At 56.4% G+C, this 18,527-nt stretch overlaps 2 protein-coding genes across 2 annotated transcripts; both read left to right on the top strand.

Moving 5' to 3' along the window:
- The first annotated feature begins 10 nt into the window (after window positions 1-10).
- On the top strand, window positions 11-12,617 carry SF3A2 (splicing factor 3a subunit 2). The gene is given in 10 exon segments (XM_030966713.1): window positions 11-74; window positions 1,716-1,883; window positions 2,794-2,865; window positions 4,183-4,229; window positions 4,963-5,072; window positions 6,284-6,333; window positions 8,008-8,148; window positions 11,035-11,103; window positions 12,143-12,182; window positions 12,185-12,617. Coding segments are annotated over 9 exon segments (945 nt in total). The 5' UTR covers window positions 11-74; window positions 1,716-1,757; the 3' UTR covers window positions 12,475-12,617.
- Window positions 12,618-14,595: 1,978 nt separating this feature from the next.
- Window positions 14,596-18,391, top strand: AMH (anti-Mullerian hormone). The gene is made up of 5 exons (XM_030966819.1): window positions 14,596-15,145; window positions 16,127-16,299; window positions 16,853-16,973; window positions 17,122-17,314; window positions 17,476-18,391. Exons 1-5 carry the CDS (start codon window positions 14,596-14,598, stop codon window positions 18,389-18,391), a joined length of 1,953 nt encoding a protein of 650 aa, XP_030822679.1.
- Window positions 18,392-18,527: the final 136 nt, after the last annotated feature.

The following is an 18,527-nucleotide window of genomic DNA, read 5'->3' as shown; positions in this document are numbered from 1 at the left end:
GCGGGGCGGCGGGAGCGCGCATGCGCCGGAACGGGAGCGCGCATGCGCCGGGGAGAGAGCGGGGCCGCGCGCAGGTACCGAGAGGGGGGAGGGGGCCGTGAGGGGAGAGGGGGAACGGGGCAGGACTGGGAGAACTGGAGCTGGGATAACCGGGAGAGCTGGGTGAGGAGAGACCGGGAGAGCTGGGAATGAGGGACTAGGAGTACTGGGTGAGGAGAGGCTGGGAGTGCTGGGTATGGAGGGATTGGGAAAGCTGGGTGAGGAGGGACTGGGAGAACTGGGAAGTGGGGATTGGGAGAACTGGGTGTGGAGAGACTGGGAGAACTGGGAAGAAGGGATTGGGAGAGCTGGGAATGAGAGACTGGGAGAACTGGGAAGGAGGGACTGGGAGTGTTGGGAAGGAGCGACTGGGAGAACTGGGAAGAAGGGATTAGGAGAGCTGGGAATGAGGGACTGGGAGAACTGGAGAATCACGGGTGAGAAACTGGGGGTAGGGCCCAGGCAGGGTTTGGGCTACTGGGAGGATCAGTGGGGCAGGACTGGGGGCAGCTGGGGGGCCCTGAGTGCAGAACTGGGATGGAGTTACTGGAAAAGTACTGGGGGAACTGGGTGCCCTGGGGGGGCTGAAAACCGAAGGTGCTGGATAAGGAGGGACTAGGAGAACTGGGGTGGTGGGGCTGGGGGAACTGGAGAATGACGAGTGAGAAACTGGGGTAGGAGCAGAGCAGCACTGGGGGTACTGGGAGCATTGGGAGGGCAGGACTGGGGCCCCTGGGTGCAGAATCAGGACTGGAGTTGCTAGAGGGGGACTGGGAGAACTGGGTGGGGACGACCAGGGGTACTGGAGAATCAGGACAGGGAAAATGGGGGTAGGACTGAGAGGATCAGGAGAAGCAGGACTGGAGTGAGAGGAGAAGCACTGGGAGAGCTGGGTGATCTGGGGAATCCAGGCTGGGAAACCAGGGGTAGCATCAGCACAGGACTGGGAGTACTGAGTGAGGAGGGACTGGGAGAACTGGAGAATCATCAGTGGGAAACTGGGGTAGGGCTGGGGAGGACTGGGATTATGGGGAGGGTCAGAGGAGCACCCGAGTGGGAGTCAGGGGGCCTTGAGTGGAGAATCAGGACTGGAGCTGCTGGGGGATGTGGCTGGAGAGGAACTGGGGAAGAGACACTGGGAGAGCTGGGCGCTCTGTGGGGAAGGATTTGGGGTTCCTCAAAGGTCCTTCCAGTGTTTGGGCTCTGTCTGGGGAGGTTTGTGGGGGACTCCAGGACCTCACCTGGTGCTTGAGGACACTGCTCAGAGCCCCTGACCTTGTTGGGGGCTTGGGGGGCTCTGAGCCTCCCATGGTGGGAGGGTGGCCCTGGGGCTTTGGAGGTGTTGGGGAGCAGCAGATCTGGTGCTGGACAGGAGGGAGCTCTGGGGCTGTTTGTGCCTCAAGTGAGGGGGGAAAGCTCCTGTTGGGCTTCTTAGGGGGCCTCTGGTGGGGCTGCTTGGCCTCACTGGGGCCCAGCTGGGCTTGGGAGTGGCTGAGGAGATGGGAAGGGCTCCGGGGGCATTTTCTGGATCCTTTTACTTCGCATTCCTGACTTGGTGGTACCAGATGTGGGATTGCATCCCGTGCTGTGTGCCCAGGGCATGTCTGGGGCGTCACCCCCATCCTCGCTGCTGGGCTGAACAATCCTGTGATTCAATTACCACTTTCTTTTCCCAGACTGTCCATTTCTCGAGGAGCTGAAGCGCAGGAATCCCCGCCATGGATTTCCAGCACCGGCCCGGGGGTAAAACGGGCAGCGGGGGCGTGGCCTCGGCCTCCGAGAGCAACCGCGACCGGCGGGAGCGGCTCCGCCAGCTGGCCCTGGAGACCATCGACATCAACAAGGTACAGGGCACCCCACAGCCCTGGGCACACCGTGCAGGGTCACATCCATGGGATCGTGGCGGGGTTTGGGTTGGAAGGAGCGTTAAAGCTCATCCAGGGACATTGCAGCTATCTCAGGTGCTCCAAGCCCCGTCCAGCCTGGATTTGGATGCTTCCAGGGATGCAGGGGCAGCCACAGATGCTCTGGGAAATCCATGCCAGGGTCTCACCATCCTCACAGCCAATAATTTCATCCCAATATCCCATCTAAACCTATTCTTGGTCTATTTGAAGCCATTCCCCCTTGTCCTGTTCCAAAGTTCCCCTCCAGCTCTCTTGGAGCCCCTTTAGGCTCCATGGTCACCCCAGAGCCTTCTTGTGTCCAGGCTGAGCTGTGGGTTGGGTTTAAATACTTCTGTTTGTGGGCATGTGGGGGTTGAATAAGGAGTATTTGGGACAGAGTGACAAAGAGGTGCCAGCTCTTGTGTACCTATCTATTTCCAGTCTCCCCAGGGCTGGTTTGTGTTGTGGTATTTCCTGCTGCAGTTGGGAATTCTGTAACCAGCTGCTGTTGGTTCTCTTTCTGTTTCCTGCTCCTGAAGCTCTCTTGTGCTGTTAATTTAAAATGTGAGCTCAGCTACAGGATCCTGGGATTTCCTGAGCTGGGAGTGCCCCTCAGGGATGATCAGTGCAGCCCTTGTCCCTGCACAGACCCCCCAAAAATCCCACCCTGAGCACCCCTGAGAGTGGAATCCAAACACTTCTGGAGCTCTGTCCTTGGACTGGGACCATTCCCTGGGGAGCCTGGGCAGTGTCAGCACCCTCAGGAGGAGGAACCAGTTCCTCCAGTGCAGAACTCTGCAGTATTTTGGTTATTCTCTTGCTTTGCCAATGGATTTTGCTCATAACTTGTCCATCATTCTTTTTCCAGGACCCCTATTTTATGAAAAATCATCTGGGCTCCTACGAGTGCAAGCTTTGCCTGACACTGCACAACAATGAGGTGAGGGGACACCTGCCTGTCCTGATCCCAGCAGCAGCAACTTGGGAATAACAGGAGCATCAGCACCTGGGCAGTGACTGCTGAGACATGAGGGGTGATGTCTGGGTTTGAACAGACAGGAGCCTCCCCTGAAATGGAGAATGTAAACCCCCTCCCTCTGAATTGTTACAAATTTGAAATGAAGGGGCTCTCAGGCAAAGATATGGGAGCAGGAATAACAGTTGTTTATTAGGGAAGAAAATAAAAATAAAATAAAACAGTGCAGTAATACAAAACAACACTGCCAGAATCAGACCATGCCCTGCCCCCCTGTGTGTCAGGGGTGGCACAGCCCCATCCCATGGGGGCTCAGCCCTCCTGCAGTGCCAGCTGTGCTGCTGCTGCAGCAGGGATCCTGCACAAGGGGGGAGTTTTCCTCTGCAGCTCCAGGGCTGCTGCAGATGGGCCTGGGCTCCCTCTGGCAATGCAGGGCAGCAGAAAGCTGCTCCTCTGGCAATGCAGGGGGCAAAGGCTGCTGTGCTGCTCCAGGCTCAGATTGGATCCAGGTAGGAATGCTTGGCTCCTCCCCTGGGTGCAGCATCTCCCCATGGGATGCTGGAATTGGATCAGCCCTGCAGGGACACTCAGTGGCCATGGACAGCAGAGATCTCCTGGAGGGAGGGTTGGCTGTGGGAGAAATAAGGAAAAAACTGCCCCATGAACAGCAGAGAACTGCCCCAGCTCTGACAGACTGCAAATAGAACACACATTGCCCTCTAGGACAGGTGGTTAAACCTGACAGTGTGAGCTGTGATCTTGTTGAGGAGTGTAGTTCTCTTCTGAAGGTTCAGTTGTAGTGTAGATGAGCTTGGTGTTCTTCTGAGAATCTAGTAAAAAAAATAAAGCTGTTCTTCATAGAATCCAGTAGAGAAACTCTGCTTCCAGTGTTCTAAATCTCAGATTATATCTAAGTAAGAATGCTTAGCTCCTCCTGAGCAGGACATCTCACAAGGAGATGATTTAATTTTATCAGTTATGTAGTGAGGGTCAATAGCCTATTAACAAAAGACATCTCCCCAGAGGGAAAATTAGTTATAAAAGAGATAAAGTAAACTGCCCAATTAACAGAAAATAACTGCCTCATTTCTAACATGTAAGAAATAAAATACACACATCTCTTATAACCCAGACATCATGACAGCTCAGCAGCAGAGAGCAATCTGCACTTTTGGAGTGAGATTCCTCTGTGCTGAGGATTAAAACACCCTTGCCAGGGAGTGATGCAACCACCCCGTGACAGGAATGTTTCATTTAACTTCTACTTGGTTTTTATTTCAGGGGAGTTACTTAGCACATACCCAGGGCAAGAAGCATCAGACCAATTTGTAAGTTATCCTCTAAAATAACTTTATTCTCCATTACTGAAGCACTTTAATGTTATGATGTTGGGTGTCTGTAGTCCTTTAACTCCACTGCACTGTGCTTGATTGTTATTTTACTGTGGTTCCTCAGTCAGCCAGGAGGCACAGCCTGGATCTGCTTGGAAAATGGTGCTGAAGATCTCCATTTTAAGCTAAAGTTCAAATCCAGTTGTGAAATTGCTGAAGGAAGAGGGAGAGAGAGTTTTAAAAACAAATTGTCTGAGACTAATTAGAAGGACCTCTGCCTGCCAGAGCTCCAGGAACATTTGGGCAATGCTCTCAATGATGCTCAGGGTGGGATTGTTGGGGTGTCTGTTCAGGCCCAGGGGCTGGATTTGATCCCTGTGGGTCCCTTCCACCTCAGGAGATTCTGTGATCTGGATTTATCAATACAGGTTTAGAGAAGCTTGTAAGTTTTGTTTTAAGGAATCCAGTTTGCTTTGCTTGATCTGTGGGTTTGGTTTCATGTTGATTTCAAGTTTTCTCAAATCCATCTGTGGAGCCTGGCCTCAAGGTCATGATGAGGGTGGATCAGATGGTTGAGTGACAGCCTTTAGCTAGGGGGGAGGATGGATACAGCTGGGGATAAAATAGGATTTCCTGGCATGATTCCTGTGGAATGCTGTGCTGAGGGATCCAAACTGCTCCTGGGTTTCCTTTAGAAACAAGAATTCTTAAATTCTGAATTAATCCCCAGGGCACGACGAGCTGCCAAGGAAGCCAAGGAAGCCCCTGCCCAGCCTGCCCCAGAGAAGGTCAAAGTGGAAGTGAAGAAATTTGTGAAAATTGGGCGCCCAGGCTACAAAGGTGAGGCAGGGGTGCCCAGGAGGTCCCTGATGGGCAGTCCCTGCCTGGTGGGATGTGAATTATTCATTGGTCTTTTGAGCAGCTCTGCCCATGAATTAGATATGGGCTCTTTCCTGGAACCTTTTATTGTTTAAATTGCTCATGGAACTTCTCTTTATGGCTGACAGGCAGGGAGAAGCACTTCAATAACACATGGGTGTGTCTCAGGCTGCCAGGGAGATGATGGCATTTCATCTCCTCCTCCTCTTGTGCTGCAGCACCTTTCATTAATGCTGTGTATCACTCACTCCATGCAGAACTCATGGGGTTTTTTTTCTGTTTTTAACGTTTTTTTGGCCTTCAGTGCAAAATTTGGCTTTTTAATCTTACCAGAGCTTTGCCCCACAGCAGCTGAACTTCAGTAGAGGAGAATCATGGAATAAATTAGGTTGGAAAATACCTTTAAGGTCATTGAGTCCAACAGTAAAGTTAGCACTGCCAAGGCCACAACTAAACCATGTCCCCAGGTGCCACATCCACAGATGTTCTAACACTTCCAGGGATGGTGATTCCTGGACAGCCCCTTCCAGTGCTTTACAGCCCTTTCAGGGAAGGAATTTTCTCAATATCCAACTTAAATCTGGCACAGCTTGTGGCTGTTCCCTCTCCTCCTGTCCCTGTTCCCTGGGAGCAGAACCTGACCTCCCCTGGGCTGTCCCCTCCTGTCAGGAGCTGTGCAGAGCCACAAGGTCCAGGCTGAGCCCCTTCCCAGCTCCCTCAGCCCCTCCTGGAGCTCCAGACCCTTCCCCAGCCCCATTTCCTGCCCTGGACACCCCCAGCCCCTCAGTGTCCTTCTTGGGGTGAGGGGCCCAAACCTGCCCATGGCAGTGACACAATCCCAGACTGGTTTGGGTTGGAGGGACTTTAAATCCCATCCAGTGCCACCCCTGCCATGGCAGGGACACCTTCTACCATCCCAGGTTCCTCCAAGCCCTGTCCAGCCTGGCCTTGGGCACTGCCAGGGATCCAGGGGCAGCCCCAGCTGCTCTGGGCACCCTGTGCCAGGGCCTGCCCACCCTCACAGAAGTAGCTTTGTGACATTTTGTTTGATAAACAGGAGAAAAATCTTGTAATATTTAATTATTGGAAATTCTGTGTGTTTCCCAGGGTAGGTTAATGCTGCTCTCATTCTGCTGGGGGATGTTCTCAGCTTTCTTATTTTTCTTTTACAGTGACCAAACAGAGAGACCCAGAAACAGGCCAGCAGAGCCTTCTCTTCCAGGTAAGGGCAGGGTTCAAACTCCTTGTCAGGGTTTTCCAGGTAACACTGCTGCTAAATGGGCAGTTCTTTGGAGGATCTCATAAGTCAATAATTATAAGGAGGCCTTATCTTCCTAGTTGCTGCAGCTGATGGTGTTGAGCAAATCCCTGAACTCAGCTATCAGGCTGTGTAGTGGGAGAGGAATGTGGAGTCTGACATGAGAATCACAGGAGAGTTTGGGCTGGAAGGGACATAAAAAATTATCTATTTCCATTCCCCTGTGATGGGCAGGGACACCTTCCATGAGACCAGGCTGCTCTAACCTGGCCTTGGACACTTCCAGGGATGGAGCAGCCACAGGTTCTCTGGGCACCCTGTGCCAGGCCCTCCCCACCCATCACAGGGAACAATTCTTTCCCAACATCTCTCCTAAATTTCCCCTAATTCAGTTTGGGGTCTTTAATCCCAAACCATTCTGGGATTCTCAGCCTTTCCCCCACTCTTTGTTTTCTTTGCACTGGGGATTGCTCTGGGTGTTCTCCACACTGGGGGATGTGTTTGGTGGCCAAGAAGGCCAAGGGCTCCTGGCCTGGATCAGGAATTTGGTGGCCAGCAGGAGCAGGGAGGTCATTCTGCCCCTGTGCTTGGTGCTGGTGAGGCCACATCTTGATTACTGTGTCCATTTCTGGGCCCTCAGTTTGGGAAGGATGCTGAGGAGGGCAACAAGGCTGGTGAGGGGCTGGGAGCACAAACCCTGTGAGGAATGTTTGAAGGAGCTGGGGTTGTTTAGTCTGGAGAAGAGGAGGCTCAGAGGTGACCTTATTGCTCTCTACACCTTCCTGAAGGGAGGTTGGAGACAGCTGGGGTTGGTCTCTTCCACCAGGCAGCACTGACAGAACCAGAGGACACAGGCTCAAGCTAAGTCAGGGAAGGTATAGGTTGGATATTAGGAAGAAGTTTTTCACAGAAAGAATAATAAAGTACTGGAATGCTCTTCCCAGGGAGGTGGTGGAATCACCATCTCTGGATGTGTTTAGAAAAAGAACTGGACATGGCACTTGGTGCTACAGTCTAGTTGAGGTGTTAGGGCATAGGTTGGACTTGATGATCTTAGAGGTCTCTTCCAACCTCATTATTCTGTGATTCTGAGCAGAGCTGGGGGTGCAGAGGAGGGGTTGTTTGTGGTGGTGTTCTCAGGGGTCCCAGGATGAGGGAAGAGATGAGAATCTTGACTCCATGTTTCAGAAGGCTGATTTATTATTTTATGATATATATGATATTAAAAGAAAATGATATGTTAAAACTATACCAAAAGAATAGAAGAAAGGATTTCATCAGAAGGCAGGAAAGGAAAGGAAAGGAAAGGAAAGGAAAAAGGAAAGGAAAAAGGAAAGGAAAAAGGAAAGGAAAGGAAAAGGCTCATGACTCTCAGAGAGTCTGAGCCAGCTGACTGTGATTGAACATGGACCAATCAAAGATGCACCTGTTGCATTCCACAGCAGCAGATAACCATTGTTTACATTTCATTTCTGAGGCCTCTCAACTTCTCAGGAGGAAAAATCCTAAGGAAAGGATTTTTCATAAAAGATGTCTGTGACAGAGATCTCTTCCAACCTCATCATTCTGTGAGTCTGTGATTCTGAGCAGAGCTGGGGGTGCAGAGGAGGGGTTGTTAATGCTGCCCTGTCCCCCCAGATCGATTACCCTGAGATAGCAGAGAGCATCATGCCCCGGCACCGCTTCATGTCGGCCTACGAGCAGCGCATCGAGCCCCCGGACCGGCGCTGGCAGTACCTGCTGATGGCAGCTGAGCCCTACGAGACCATTGCCTTCAAGGTGAGACTGCCAGGGGAAACCTGGGACACTGCCTGGCTTTGAACAGACTGGTGTGTGCTGAGGAAGGCAGCAGCCTCCCCTGAAATGGAAAATATAAACCCCTCCCTCTGAGTTATTATAATTTTGAAATTAAGGGGCTTGTAGGCAAAGAGATGGGAGCAGGAATAACAGTTCTTTACTAGGAAAACTGAAAATACAAATGTAATAGTACAAACAACCTACTGACAGAGTCAGAATAGGAGCTGACACCCTGGGACTTGGTGTCTGGGTTTGAACAGACAGGTGTGTGCTAAGGAAGGCAGCCACCTCCCCTGAAATGGAAAATGTAAACCCCTTCCCTCCTAATTACTATAATTTTGAAATTAAAATGCTCTCAGGCAAAGATAGAGGAATAGGAATAACAGTTCTTTACTAGGAAAACTGAAAATACAAATGTAATGGTACAAACAAAATAACCTACTGACAGAGTCAGAATAGGAGCTGACACCCTGTGTGTGCACCTGCAGCCCTGGGACCTGGTGTCTGGGTTTGACCAGACAGGTGTGTGCTCAGGAAGGCATCAGCCTCCCCTGAAATGGAAAATGCAAACCCCCTCCCTCTGAATTATTATAATTTTGAAATTAAAATGCTCTCAGGCAAAGATATGGGAATAGGAATAACAGTTAGAATAATAGAATAACAGTTCTTTACTATGAAAATTGAAAATACAAGTGTAATAGTACAAACAAAACAACACTGACAGAGTCAGAATAGACCTGACACCCTGTGTGTGCACCTGCAGCCCTGGGACCTGGTGTCTGGGTTTGAACACACAGGTGTGTGCTAAGGAAGGCAGGAGACTCCCCTGAAATGGAAAATGTAAACCCCCTCCCTCTGAATTATTATAATTGTGAAATTAAAAGGCTCTCAGGCAAAGATATGGGAATAGGAATAATGGTTCTTTACTAGGAAAATTAAAAATACAAATGTTATACTACAAACAAGAAAACCCCTGCCAGAGTCAGAGCAGTCCCTGCCCCCCTGTGTGTCAGGGGGTGGCACAGCCCCATCCCATGGGGGCTCAGCCCTCCTGCAGTGCCAGCTGTGCTGCTGCTGCAGCAGGGATCCTGCACAAGGGGGGAGTTTTCCTCTGCAGCTCCAGGGCTGCTGCAGATGGGCCTGGGCTCCCTCTGGCAATGCAGGGCAGCAGAAAGCTGCTCCTCTGGCAATGCAGTGGGCAAAGGCTGCTGTGCTGCTCCAGGCTCAGATTGGATCCAGGTAGGAATGCTTGGCTCCTCCCCTGGGTGCAGCATCTCCCCATGGGATGCTGGAATTGGATCAGCCCTGCAGGGACACTCAGTGGCCATGGACAGCAGAGATCTCCTGGAGGGAGGGTTGGCTGTGGGAGAGATGAAGAAAAAAAGAAAAAAGTGCCCAATGAACAGAAGATAACTGCCCCACCTCCAACAGATAGGAATAGAATACCCCTATTTCCAGCTTAAGACAGAGAGGAATCCTGGGAAAGCTGGGAGAGTTCCCTTCCTGCCTTTGCCAGGTCAAGGGAAGGGATTGTCGTGCTCTGCTCTGCTCTGGGGTGGCCTCACCATCAGTGTTGTGTGTGGTCACTGTGATGTGAGGAAGATACTGGGCCATTGGAAAGTGTCCAGAGGAGGGACATGGAGTTGGGGAAGGGTCTGAGGAAAAAAGAAATGCAGCAGCAAATCCCAAAGCCAAACAGGACCCAGATGTCCTGGAAATCAGCAGACATGCAGAGAAGCAGACCAAGGTGCCCAAGCTGAGCTCTTGTAAGGCAGGAGCATCCCTTGGGATGTGCACAGCAACTGTTCCAGGCATCACAGCAGATCTGGCTCATCTCAGAGCACTGCAGAAAGGGCCCTGGGGGTCCTGGTCAGTGGCAAGTTGGATCTGAGTCACTGCTGTGTCCTGGCATCCCCAAGGGCCCCCCTGTGCTGGGGGGCACCAGGCCCAGGGAGGGATTGTCCCACTCTGCTCTGCCCTGGGGCAGCCTCACCTCCAGTGCTGGGGGCACTTTGGGCACCACAGGATCAGAAGGATCCAAAGCTGTTGGAGAGTGCCCAGAGGAGGGACAGGAGCTGGGGAAGGGGCTGAGGAGCAGCTGAGGGCACTTGGCTGGTTCAGCTGCAGCCCAGGAGACTGAGGGGAGGCTCCTCGGGGGCTGCAGCTCCTCCCCAGGGCAGGCACAGGGGCAGGGGCTGAGCTCTGCTCTGGGACAGGGACAGGAGCCCAGCAAGGGCTGGAGCTGGGCCAGGCCTTGGCATGGAGCTCAGGGCAAGGTTCTGCCCCCCGAGGCTGCTGGGCACTGCCCAGGCTCCCCAGGGAATGGTGCCAAGGCTGCCAGAGCTCCAGGAGCTCCCAGGGCTGCTCAGGGTGGGGGTGTTGGGGTGGCTGTGCAGGGACAGGGGCTGAGCTGATCATGCCTGAGGGTCCCTTCCCACTCAGGATATTCTGTAATTAATTCCTAATGAACCCTCTGATGTCTGTGCTAACCCTCATGGAGTGGAAGGGGGGGTCAGGAAGACGGGGCTGGAAGTCTTTAAACCCCGCTGAGGTTTGGTGGAGAACTCTGGCATGAAAACCAGACTGTGCTGAGCCCTGGGGAGCTGTGAATTCCCAGAGTCTGGCACGGACAGGAGCCTCCTGGGCTTCACTCCTCAGCCTCTGTGCAGATGTTCAGGGAGGGATTTTTGCTGCTTGTCCTTGACCGATAGGGAAGTAACTTAATTCTTTCCTGCCCCCACCTCTGTCTAATAACAACCCTGCAAGGCCTGGAATAACTGTGCTTATCTCTCAGGCTCTGGGGCTAAAAAGGGCCTTTGAGCTAATCTGGTGCTGCTAAGAATAGCTCTGTGTTCTCTTTTGGTGCAGGTGCCAAGCAGAGAAATTGATAAAGCAGAGGGAAAGTTTTGGACTCACTGGAACAGAGAAACCAAACAGGTAACTGAGGTTTTGTGGTGTCTGTCCTTAAAGAGAGCAGAGCAACTTGAGAGAGTGACACCAGTTCTGTCCTGCTGCCTCTGCTGTTCAAATCTCCATTCTCTAAATGCACCTGTGCAGTGAGAGCTGACAGAGACCCTCGTGTGGGGGTCTCAGAGAGGATTCAGTTTCTGGCAGCAGCAGGATGGGGCATAAATACCCAGAGAAAAGGAGGCTCAGGGAGAACCTTCTTGCTCTTACAGCTCCCTGGCAGGAGGGTGCAGCCAGAGGGGGGTCAGGCTCTTCTCCCAGGGAACAGGAGAAAAAACCAGAGGGAACAGCCTCAAGCTGTGCCAGGTTGGAAATTGGGAAGATTCCTTCACTGAAAGCATTGTCAGGCATTGGAACAGACTGCCCAGGGCAGTGTGAAGTCACCACCCCTGAAAGTGTTCAAAAACACGTGGATGTGGCATTTGTGGCCATGGTTTAGTGATGAATGTGGTGGTGCTGCTGGACTTGTTGATCTTAGGGTTAGGATTAGGTTTGGCTTTTCCCAGCCCTGATAATTGTGCAGCACTGTGTCCTCTCCATGGCTCTGTGCCCTGTGTTCCCTGCACACACCTGCCTGAGGGAGCCTGGGGCTGGGGCTGCTCCCCTGGATCCAGGGAGCAGTGCCTGGGGGGCTCCCACCCCTCCCAGGAACCTCAGAGTCCAGAGGAGTTAAAATCTGGGGCAAGACTGGCACCAGTGACAGATGCTGCCAGGGCTGGGGCAGGAGGGTGACAGGAGAGGCCTGGACTGTGCTCTGGGGCAGAGAGCAGCTCCTGGGTGCTGGCAGAGCTGTCAGCAGAGTGCTGGGCACTGCCCAGGCTCCCCAGGGAATGGTGCCAAGGCTGCCAGAGCCCCAGGAGCTCCCAGGGGTGCTCAGGGTGGGGTTCTTGGGGTGGCTGTGCAGGGCCAGGGGCTGGATCAATGATCCCTGAGGGTCCCTCCCAGCTCAGGGCACTCCAGGATTCTGTCAAGCTCTGATTAATTATTCCCTTTTCTCTCCCATTGCCAGTTCTTCCTTCAATTCCACTTCAAGATGGAGAAGCCCCCGGCGCCCCAAACCTCCCCCCAGGGCCCCCGACCGTCAAGCGGCCGCCGCCCCCTCCCCTGATGAACGGGCTGCCCCCGCGGCCCCCCCTGCCCGACTCCATGCCCCCCCCTCCCCCCGGGGGCATGGCCCTGCCCCCCATGCCCCCCTCGGGGCCGGTGCCACCCCCCCCAGTGCCCCCCCAGCTGCCCCCAGCGCCCGGGGTGCCCCCCCCTGCCCCCCTGCCCCCCATGATGCGGCCGCCGCTGCCCACCGAGGGGCCGGGCACCATCCCCCCTCCCCCTCCCTCCAACTGAAGCCCCTCCTGGACTCCATCCCGTGGGAGTTGTGTCTTTTTAACTGCAGCTCAGCCCCCCTCCAGGGAACAGATCCTTTTTGTACCTCTGCAAAGCTCTCTGAACTCTGTAGGTTCATTAAAAGGTTTTTGATTCTTCCTTTCCCTCTGCTTTCCTGTGCTGCTTTTGGGGTTCACTTTCCTCACCCCCATTCCCAGGCTGGTTATATTTTGGAAATTCTCCAAAAAGGAGGCAAAGGATTGGGAATTTCAAGGCACCCCCCTCCCATCAGCTGTCTTGGCCTGAGGCATCCCCCTGAGGCTGTCCCATTAATTACCCCCCATTAATCAGTTTTGATTCAACCACAGCCCTTCATCTCTGCTCATTCACTGAGGGGGGACAAGGAAAGGCTCCTGTTACTGATATTAAATCTTAGTTTATTCTTATAATTCATTAAGTGTCAGTACCATGGTGTAGCACCTGCTGTCACATGATTTTATTGTGTGCCCTCCTCCCACTGCCAGCTCTGTTCAGGCAAGTTTGTAGTTCTCTGTGGGTTTATTTATGCTGAGTGTTTCCTTCCAGCCATCACTTGGTTCCCATAAAAAAGCAACAGCAGCAGCAGTTCTGCCATTTCTCTGCCCTTTCCCAGCTTCCTGAACTGGGGGATAAGTGGGGGATCCTGGGGGGCTCAGTGGGTGAGGGCCTGGCCAGGGTTGGGGTTCCTGACCAGTTCTGGTTTGAGGGGCCACAGGAGCCCTGCAGCTGCACCCCCTTGATGGGGGAACCAAAGCCTTCCTCTTTGCTGGGCTGAAATGGTCCCAGTCAGTTAAAAATCCCAGACTGGTTTGACTGGGAGGGACATTAAATCCCATCCCATCCCAGCCCTGTCATGGCAGGGACACCTCCCACTGTCCCAGGCTGCTCCAAGCCCTGTCCAGCCTGGCCTTGGGCACTGCCAGGGATCCAGGGGCAGCTCCAGCTGCTCTGGGCACCCTGTGCCAGGGCCTGCCCACCCTGCCAGGGAACAATTCCTGATTCCCAAGATCCCATCCAGCCCTGCCCTCTGGCACTGGGAGCCATTCCCTGGCTCCTGTCCCTCCAGGCCTTGTCCCCAGTCCCTCTGCAGCTCTCCTGGAGCCCCTTCAGGCCCTGCCAGGGGCTCTGAGCTCTCCCTGGATCCCTCTCCTGTCCAGGTGAGCAGCCCCAGCTGTGCCAGGCTGGCTCCAGCCCTGGGGCAGCTCCCTGGCCTTTGCCAGCCCCTGGAGAAGTGACCCCAGACTCCTCCAGGCCTCGCTGTGTCCATGTCCTGCTCCGGTTTGGCTGCTCCATCCTTTTCTGATGATCCTGAGCTCCAGACTGCAAATACTTGGAAACTCAGGGAAGTGTCTGGAACTTTTTTGTTGGGACATTTCCCCAAAATCAGGAACTCTCTTGGGATGGGTTTGCAGGATGGTTTAGGCAGGTGGCATTGGTAGTTCCAGCTGTTCCAGTGGGTCTGGGCATCTCATGGAGGGAAGGGTCTTTACAATTATATTAAGAAATCTCAATGGTGTGTGTTAGACTTTCTAAGGGAGGTACTGAGTGCTCAAAGTCCTCAGGCTGCTGCTGCCCCTCATGATTCTCATTCCCAGGATGAATCCTTGTTCCAGGGCAGCCTGTTGAGCTGCAGGGTGAAGGTTTTCCAGCCAGAAGAGGGAATGCTTTCCATACATTTACTTTTTATTTCAGCCCATTATCTGTCCCTGTCCCCCTCCTCCTGCTCTGGCTCTCTCTCCCCTCCCGGTGTTTCAGTGCTGATGGGGTCGTACGTGCCAGTCCCCATGAGGATCCCATTCCAGACACTCATCCTCCTTTAGAAAACATCCAAAGTCAAGGCCGTGCATCCCTACGAGCCAGTGCAACAGTTTCGATCTTTGCACGTTTCCAAAACGAGCTGCAGACCCAAAAATAGAACAAAACAAAGTTTCTTTGCCACCTCCCTCGCTGCTCTGCAGCGCGACAGCGCCGGGGCGGCTCAGGGGAGGTGGCTGTGCCTCGGCCACTCAAGGCCACCCGTGGTTAAAAGGCAGAGCTGTCCTCCCTCTTCCCGCCGAGGGTTTGGGATCCTGAGCTGCTCCAGGGAAGAGCTGAGGTGGCACCATGAGCGCTCTCAGGGGGCTCCTGCTGTGCCTGGTGCTGCTGCTCCCCTCCGCAGCTCTGCCCAGGAAAGAGGGAAGGGATTCCCTGCTGGAGCTGAGCCTGCTGGAAGCAGAAGGGAGAAAGGTGGGCAATGGAAGTTCACAGGAGACACCCAGGTCTAGGAGGGCCACTCGCCTCTTCTCCAAGCCGGAGCCGGGAGCCAAATGCCCGCAGGGAGTGGCTGAGGAGGAGGAGGAGGGCCCGGGCTGGCCCCGCTCTAGCCCGCAGCCCTGGCCCCTCGGGGGCCTGGAAGGGCCCGTGTGCAGGGTGAGGATGGAGCAGGACGGGGCCACCCCGAGGCAGCTGGAGGTGGTGGGAGTGCTCAGCCACTACGAGAGCAGCTTCATCAAACTGCTGAGGCGGCGCCGGAGCTGGGACGGGAGCTTGCCGGGGACCTTCGGGCTGTGCCGGCCCGGGGAGGCCGGGGCTGCTCCCCATCCCCTGCAGAGGATCCACGAGCACGTCCTGGAGCCCGGGCTGGAGAGATTCCTGGTCCTGCACCTGGAGGAAGGTTGGTGGGAGAGCCCTGCAGGCTCTGAGGTGGAGCAGGGAGGGGAGGGATGCAGGGTTTGGGGTGGTGATGCTGTTTGCTGGCCCAGAATCAGGGGTTTAAACACAAAATTAAATCTGGGGGTTGGGTTCCCTTTAAAAACAGCAAAGTGATGGAGTGAAATGTTTCTGGGCATGTTTTGAAGGAGGTGAGGATGGCAGCGTGGCTCTGCCATCTGTCCATCACCCAGTGCCACATTCCAGCAGCGTTTGGGACTCGCTCTCAGGCGTGCACAGGGTGGGATTGTTGGGGTGTCTGTGCAGGGCCAGGGGTGGGACCGGTGATTCTTGAGGGTCCCTTCCAGCTCAGGACATTCTGTGATTCTTGGTGGCTTCTGCTCTGCTCTCATCAGTGTTTTCCACTTTCTGTGTTCGGGTCCCCTCCCAGCTCTGGGGAGAAAGGAGGGGCTCGGACCCAGCCGCTCCTGCTGTGCCGGGAGCCCGGCACCTGCTGATCTCCACTCTTGGGGCTGTGGAGCTCCTCAGCCTTATGGGAAATCCTCAACACATTCCCCTGTCCCATCCCGGGGGTGATCCCGGTCCTGGAGAGGGAGTTCCACCCTCCAATTTAATCCTTAACCCGAGGGCGGTGATTGTTTCCTTCGTCTGAAATCTTCCGCCTCTCCTGGGCTTTGGGTTTTCAGCTGGATTCAGCAGTGCCGGGCAGCGGGGAAGTGCCTCTCCCCCGGGCGGTGGCCGCAGCATCCCCGAGGCACTGGAGAGCAGATTTCCATGGGCTCTGGGGGAGGCAGCTCCCTGCCCGCCGGGTGCGGGCTGTGTCCCGCTCTCCATCTCCCTGGAGCCGGGGACGGGATTTGCTGCGTCCCTTCTCCCCCTCGGCTCCTGTCGCGGTGCTCCGGTCCCTTCACGGGGACAGTGCTGGGCCCGAAGCCCCTTCCCCACCCTCCGGAGGGGATTCACGGCCGTGTCTCCCCCGGTGCAGTGCAGTGGGAGGCGCAGGTGAAGCTGCGGTTCCAGCTGGTTTTCCAGGCGGAGGTGGGACGGGCAGTGGGAGAGCTGCAGGCGGCCGTGATGCTCTTCTACCTGGGCCGCCGGGAGGGCTCCGGGCACCCGCAGGAGCTGCTGGCCTCGGGCCCGGGGCTGCCGCGGGACCAGGTGGGTCTGGGCCTTGCTGGGAGCCGGGGAGGGACGGGGGTGTCCCAGTGCCGCTGTCATCCCTCCCAGTCCATTCCACAGCCCCTCCAGCTCCCTTTGCTCTCCCCTCCCCATTCATTCATCCTTCCTCCCAGTCCATTCACCATCCCCTCCCAGTCCATTCACAATCCCCTCCCAGCCCCTTTGTCACCCCTCCAGCCCTTGGCCAACCCTCCCAGTCCCTTTGCGGTCCCCTCCCAGCAGCTCCGCCCCGTCTCCCGCTCCCGCCGTGCCTGAAGATGGAGCTCTCACCCTGCCCGCGGCTGCCGCAGGGTACCCAGCCCGGTCTGGGCTCCTGAACCCTGCCCCTGGGGGGTTCTCTGGGTTTCCTGCACCCCGCGGCCCCCGGAGCAGCTCTGGGGCTGGGGGCGAAGCTCCCAGCGCTCCCCACCCTCCCTGTGGCTGCTCCCTGGGCTGGGTGACCCGGGGACCGCAGCGGGGGCTCAGGTGAGCGTGTCCCCCCTGATGTCGCACTCACTCCCTCGGGGTTTCTGTGGTTTCTGCCTCGTTGCAGAGGCTCTGCCTCTCCAGGGACACGCAGTACCTGGCCCTGGCAGCCGCCGCAGCCTCGGTCACCCGCAGCGCGGAGCGGCTCCGCTTCTCGGCTTCCCTGACCATCCACGGCGGCGCGGGAGGTAGGGACGGGGGGACACCCTGGCGACAGCAGCATCCCCGCCCTCGTGTCCTCGCTTGGGCCTTTGGGGTCCTCTCAGGCCGGCGAGAGGTGGTGGGGACATGCAAGAGACCCCAGACCGATGTTCTCCCCTGTTGTGGCCGCAGCAGGTGCCCCCCTGCCCCGCACGGAGGTGCAGCAGCTCCTGTTCGGCTCCGACGACAAATGCTTCACCCGGATGACCCCGGTGCTGCTGCTGCTGGCCAAGTCACGGCAGCAGGAGGAGGAAGAGGAGGCTTTGGCCCCATCCTCCTACCTCTCTGCTGAGGGGGTGGTGGACACGGCTCCGTACCCGCTGCTCAGGTCCGTGGTTGTCGCTGCAGGCACGGGAGAACACCGGGGCTGGGGGATGAAGTGGGACGGGGCAGCCCCAGCTGTGGGACCAGGAATGGCTGTAGGGCGCAGCCTGCTGGGACCCCCGGAATCACGGGGGCCCCGTGACTCTCCCTGTGCTCTCCTTGCAGCCCACCCCAGGCCGGCACCGAGGAGCTGCCGACCCCCACAGCCCCGGGCCAAACCAACAGCTCCTCCCCAGCGCCCGGGGGCAGCGCCCAGTTCCTGGCAACCCTGAACCGCTTCATCCGGCAGCTCCTGAGCTCCTCCAGCGAGCCGCCCCCCCAGCCCAGTGCCCACCACTGGCTGGACTTCGAGATGATGGAGACCCTCCCTCACCAGCTGCTCAACCTGTCGGAGGAGGCGGCGCTGGAGCGGCTGGTGCAGTCGGAGGAGCCCTCGGTGCTGCTGCTGCCCCAGGACAGCGGGGCCGCGCTGGAGCAGCACCTGGGGGACTGGCAGCCGGAGGGCACCGTGCTGCAGCTGCTGATGGGCAAACTGCAGCTGGTCATCCAGGAGCTCAGGGACATCCCGGCTTTCCAAGCCAACGCGGCGCTTTTCCAGCACCTCCTGACCTTCTGTTACTACCCCGCCGAGCCCGGGCAGGCCGAGGCGGCCGAGCGGGGCCCGGGCTCTCGCAAGCTGCGCACGCTGCTGCTGCTCAAGGCGCTGCAGTCGGTGCGGGTGCGCTGGCAGGAGCGCAGGAAGGTGCAGCGGCAGAACCGCAGCGCCCGGCAGCAGGGGCACTGCCGGCTGCAGGAGCTCACCATCGACCTGCGCGACAGCCACTTCATCATCATGCCCACCATGTACGCGGCCAACAACTGCGAGGGGCCCTGCCGGACGCCGATGTCCGCACGCATGCCCAACTATTTCTCGCACACGGTGATGCTGCTGGGCATGCAGGACCGGGGCTCGCCGCTGCGCAGGGCTCCGTGCTGCGTGCCCGTGCGCTACTCGGACCAGCTCATCATCAGCCTCTCCTCGGACAGGCTGGAGATCCGCAAGTACCCCAACATGGTGGCAGAGGAGTGCGGCTGCCGGTGAGGCTCCCGCCGGCCTCCCCGCTCGCCCTACCCCGGCCCCTCTCCCGGTTCGCCCTCCCGGCTCGGGATCTGGTGCTTCTCCCGAGACGGGAGCTCCTGTGTGTCCTTTCCCCATGGTTTGGCTCGTTAGCATCGCT

The sequence above is a fragment of the Camarhynchus parvulus genome, chromosome 28, assembly GCF_901933205.1.
Source record: "Camarhynchus parvulus chromosome 28, STF_HiC, whole genome shotgun sequence".
Taxonomy (NCBI): domain Eukaryota; kingdom Metazoa; phylum Chordata; class Aves; order Passeriformes; family Thraupidae; genus Camarhynchus; species Camarhynchus parvulus.
This window is presented reverse-complemented; position numbering and strand designations above follow the sequence as displayed.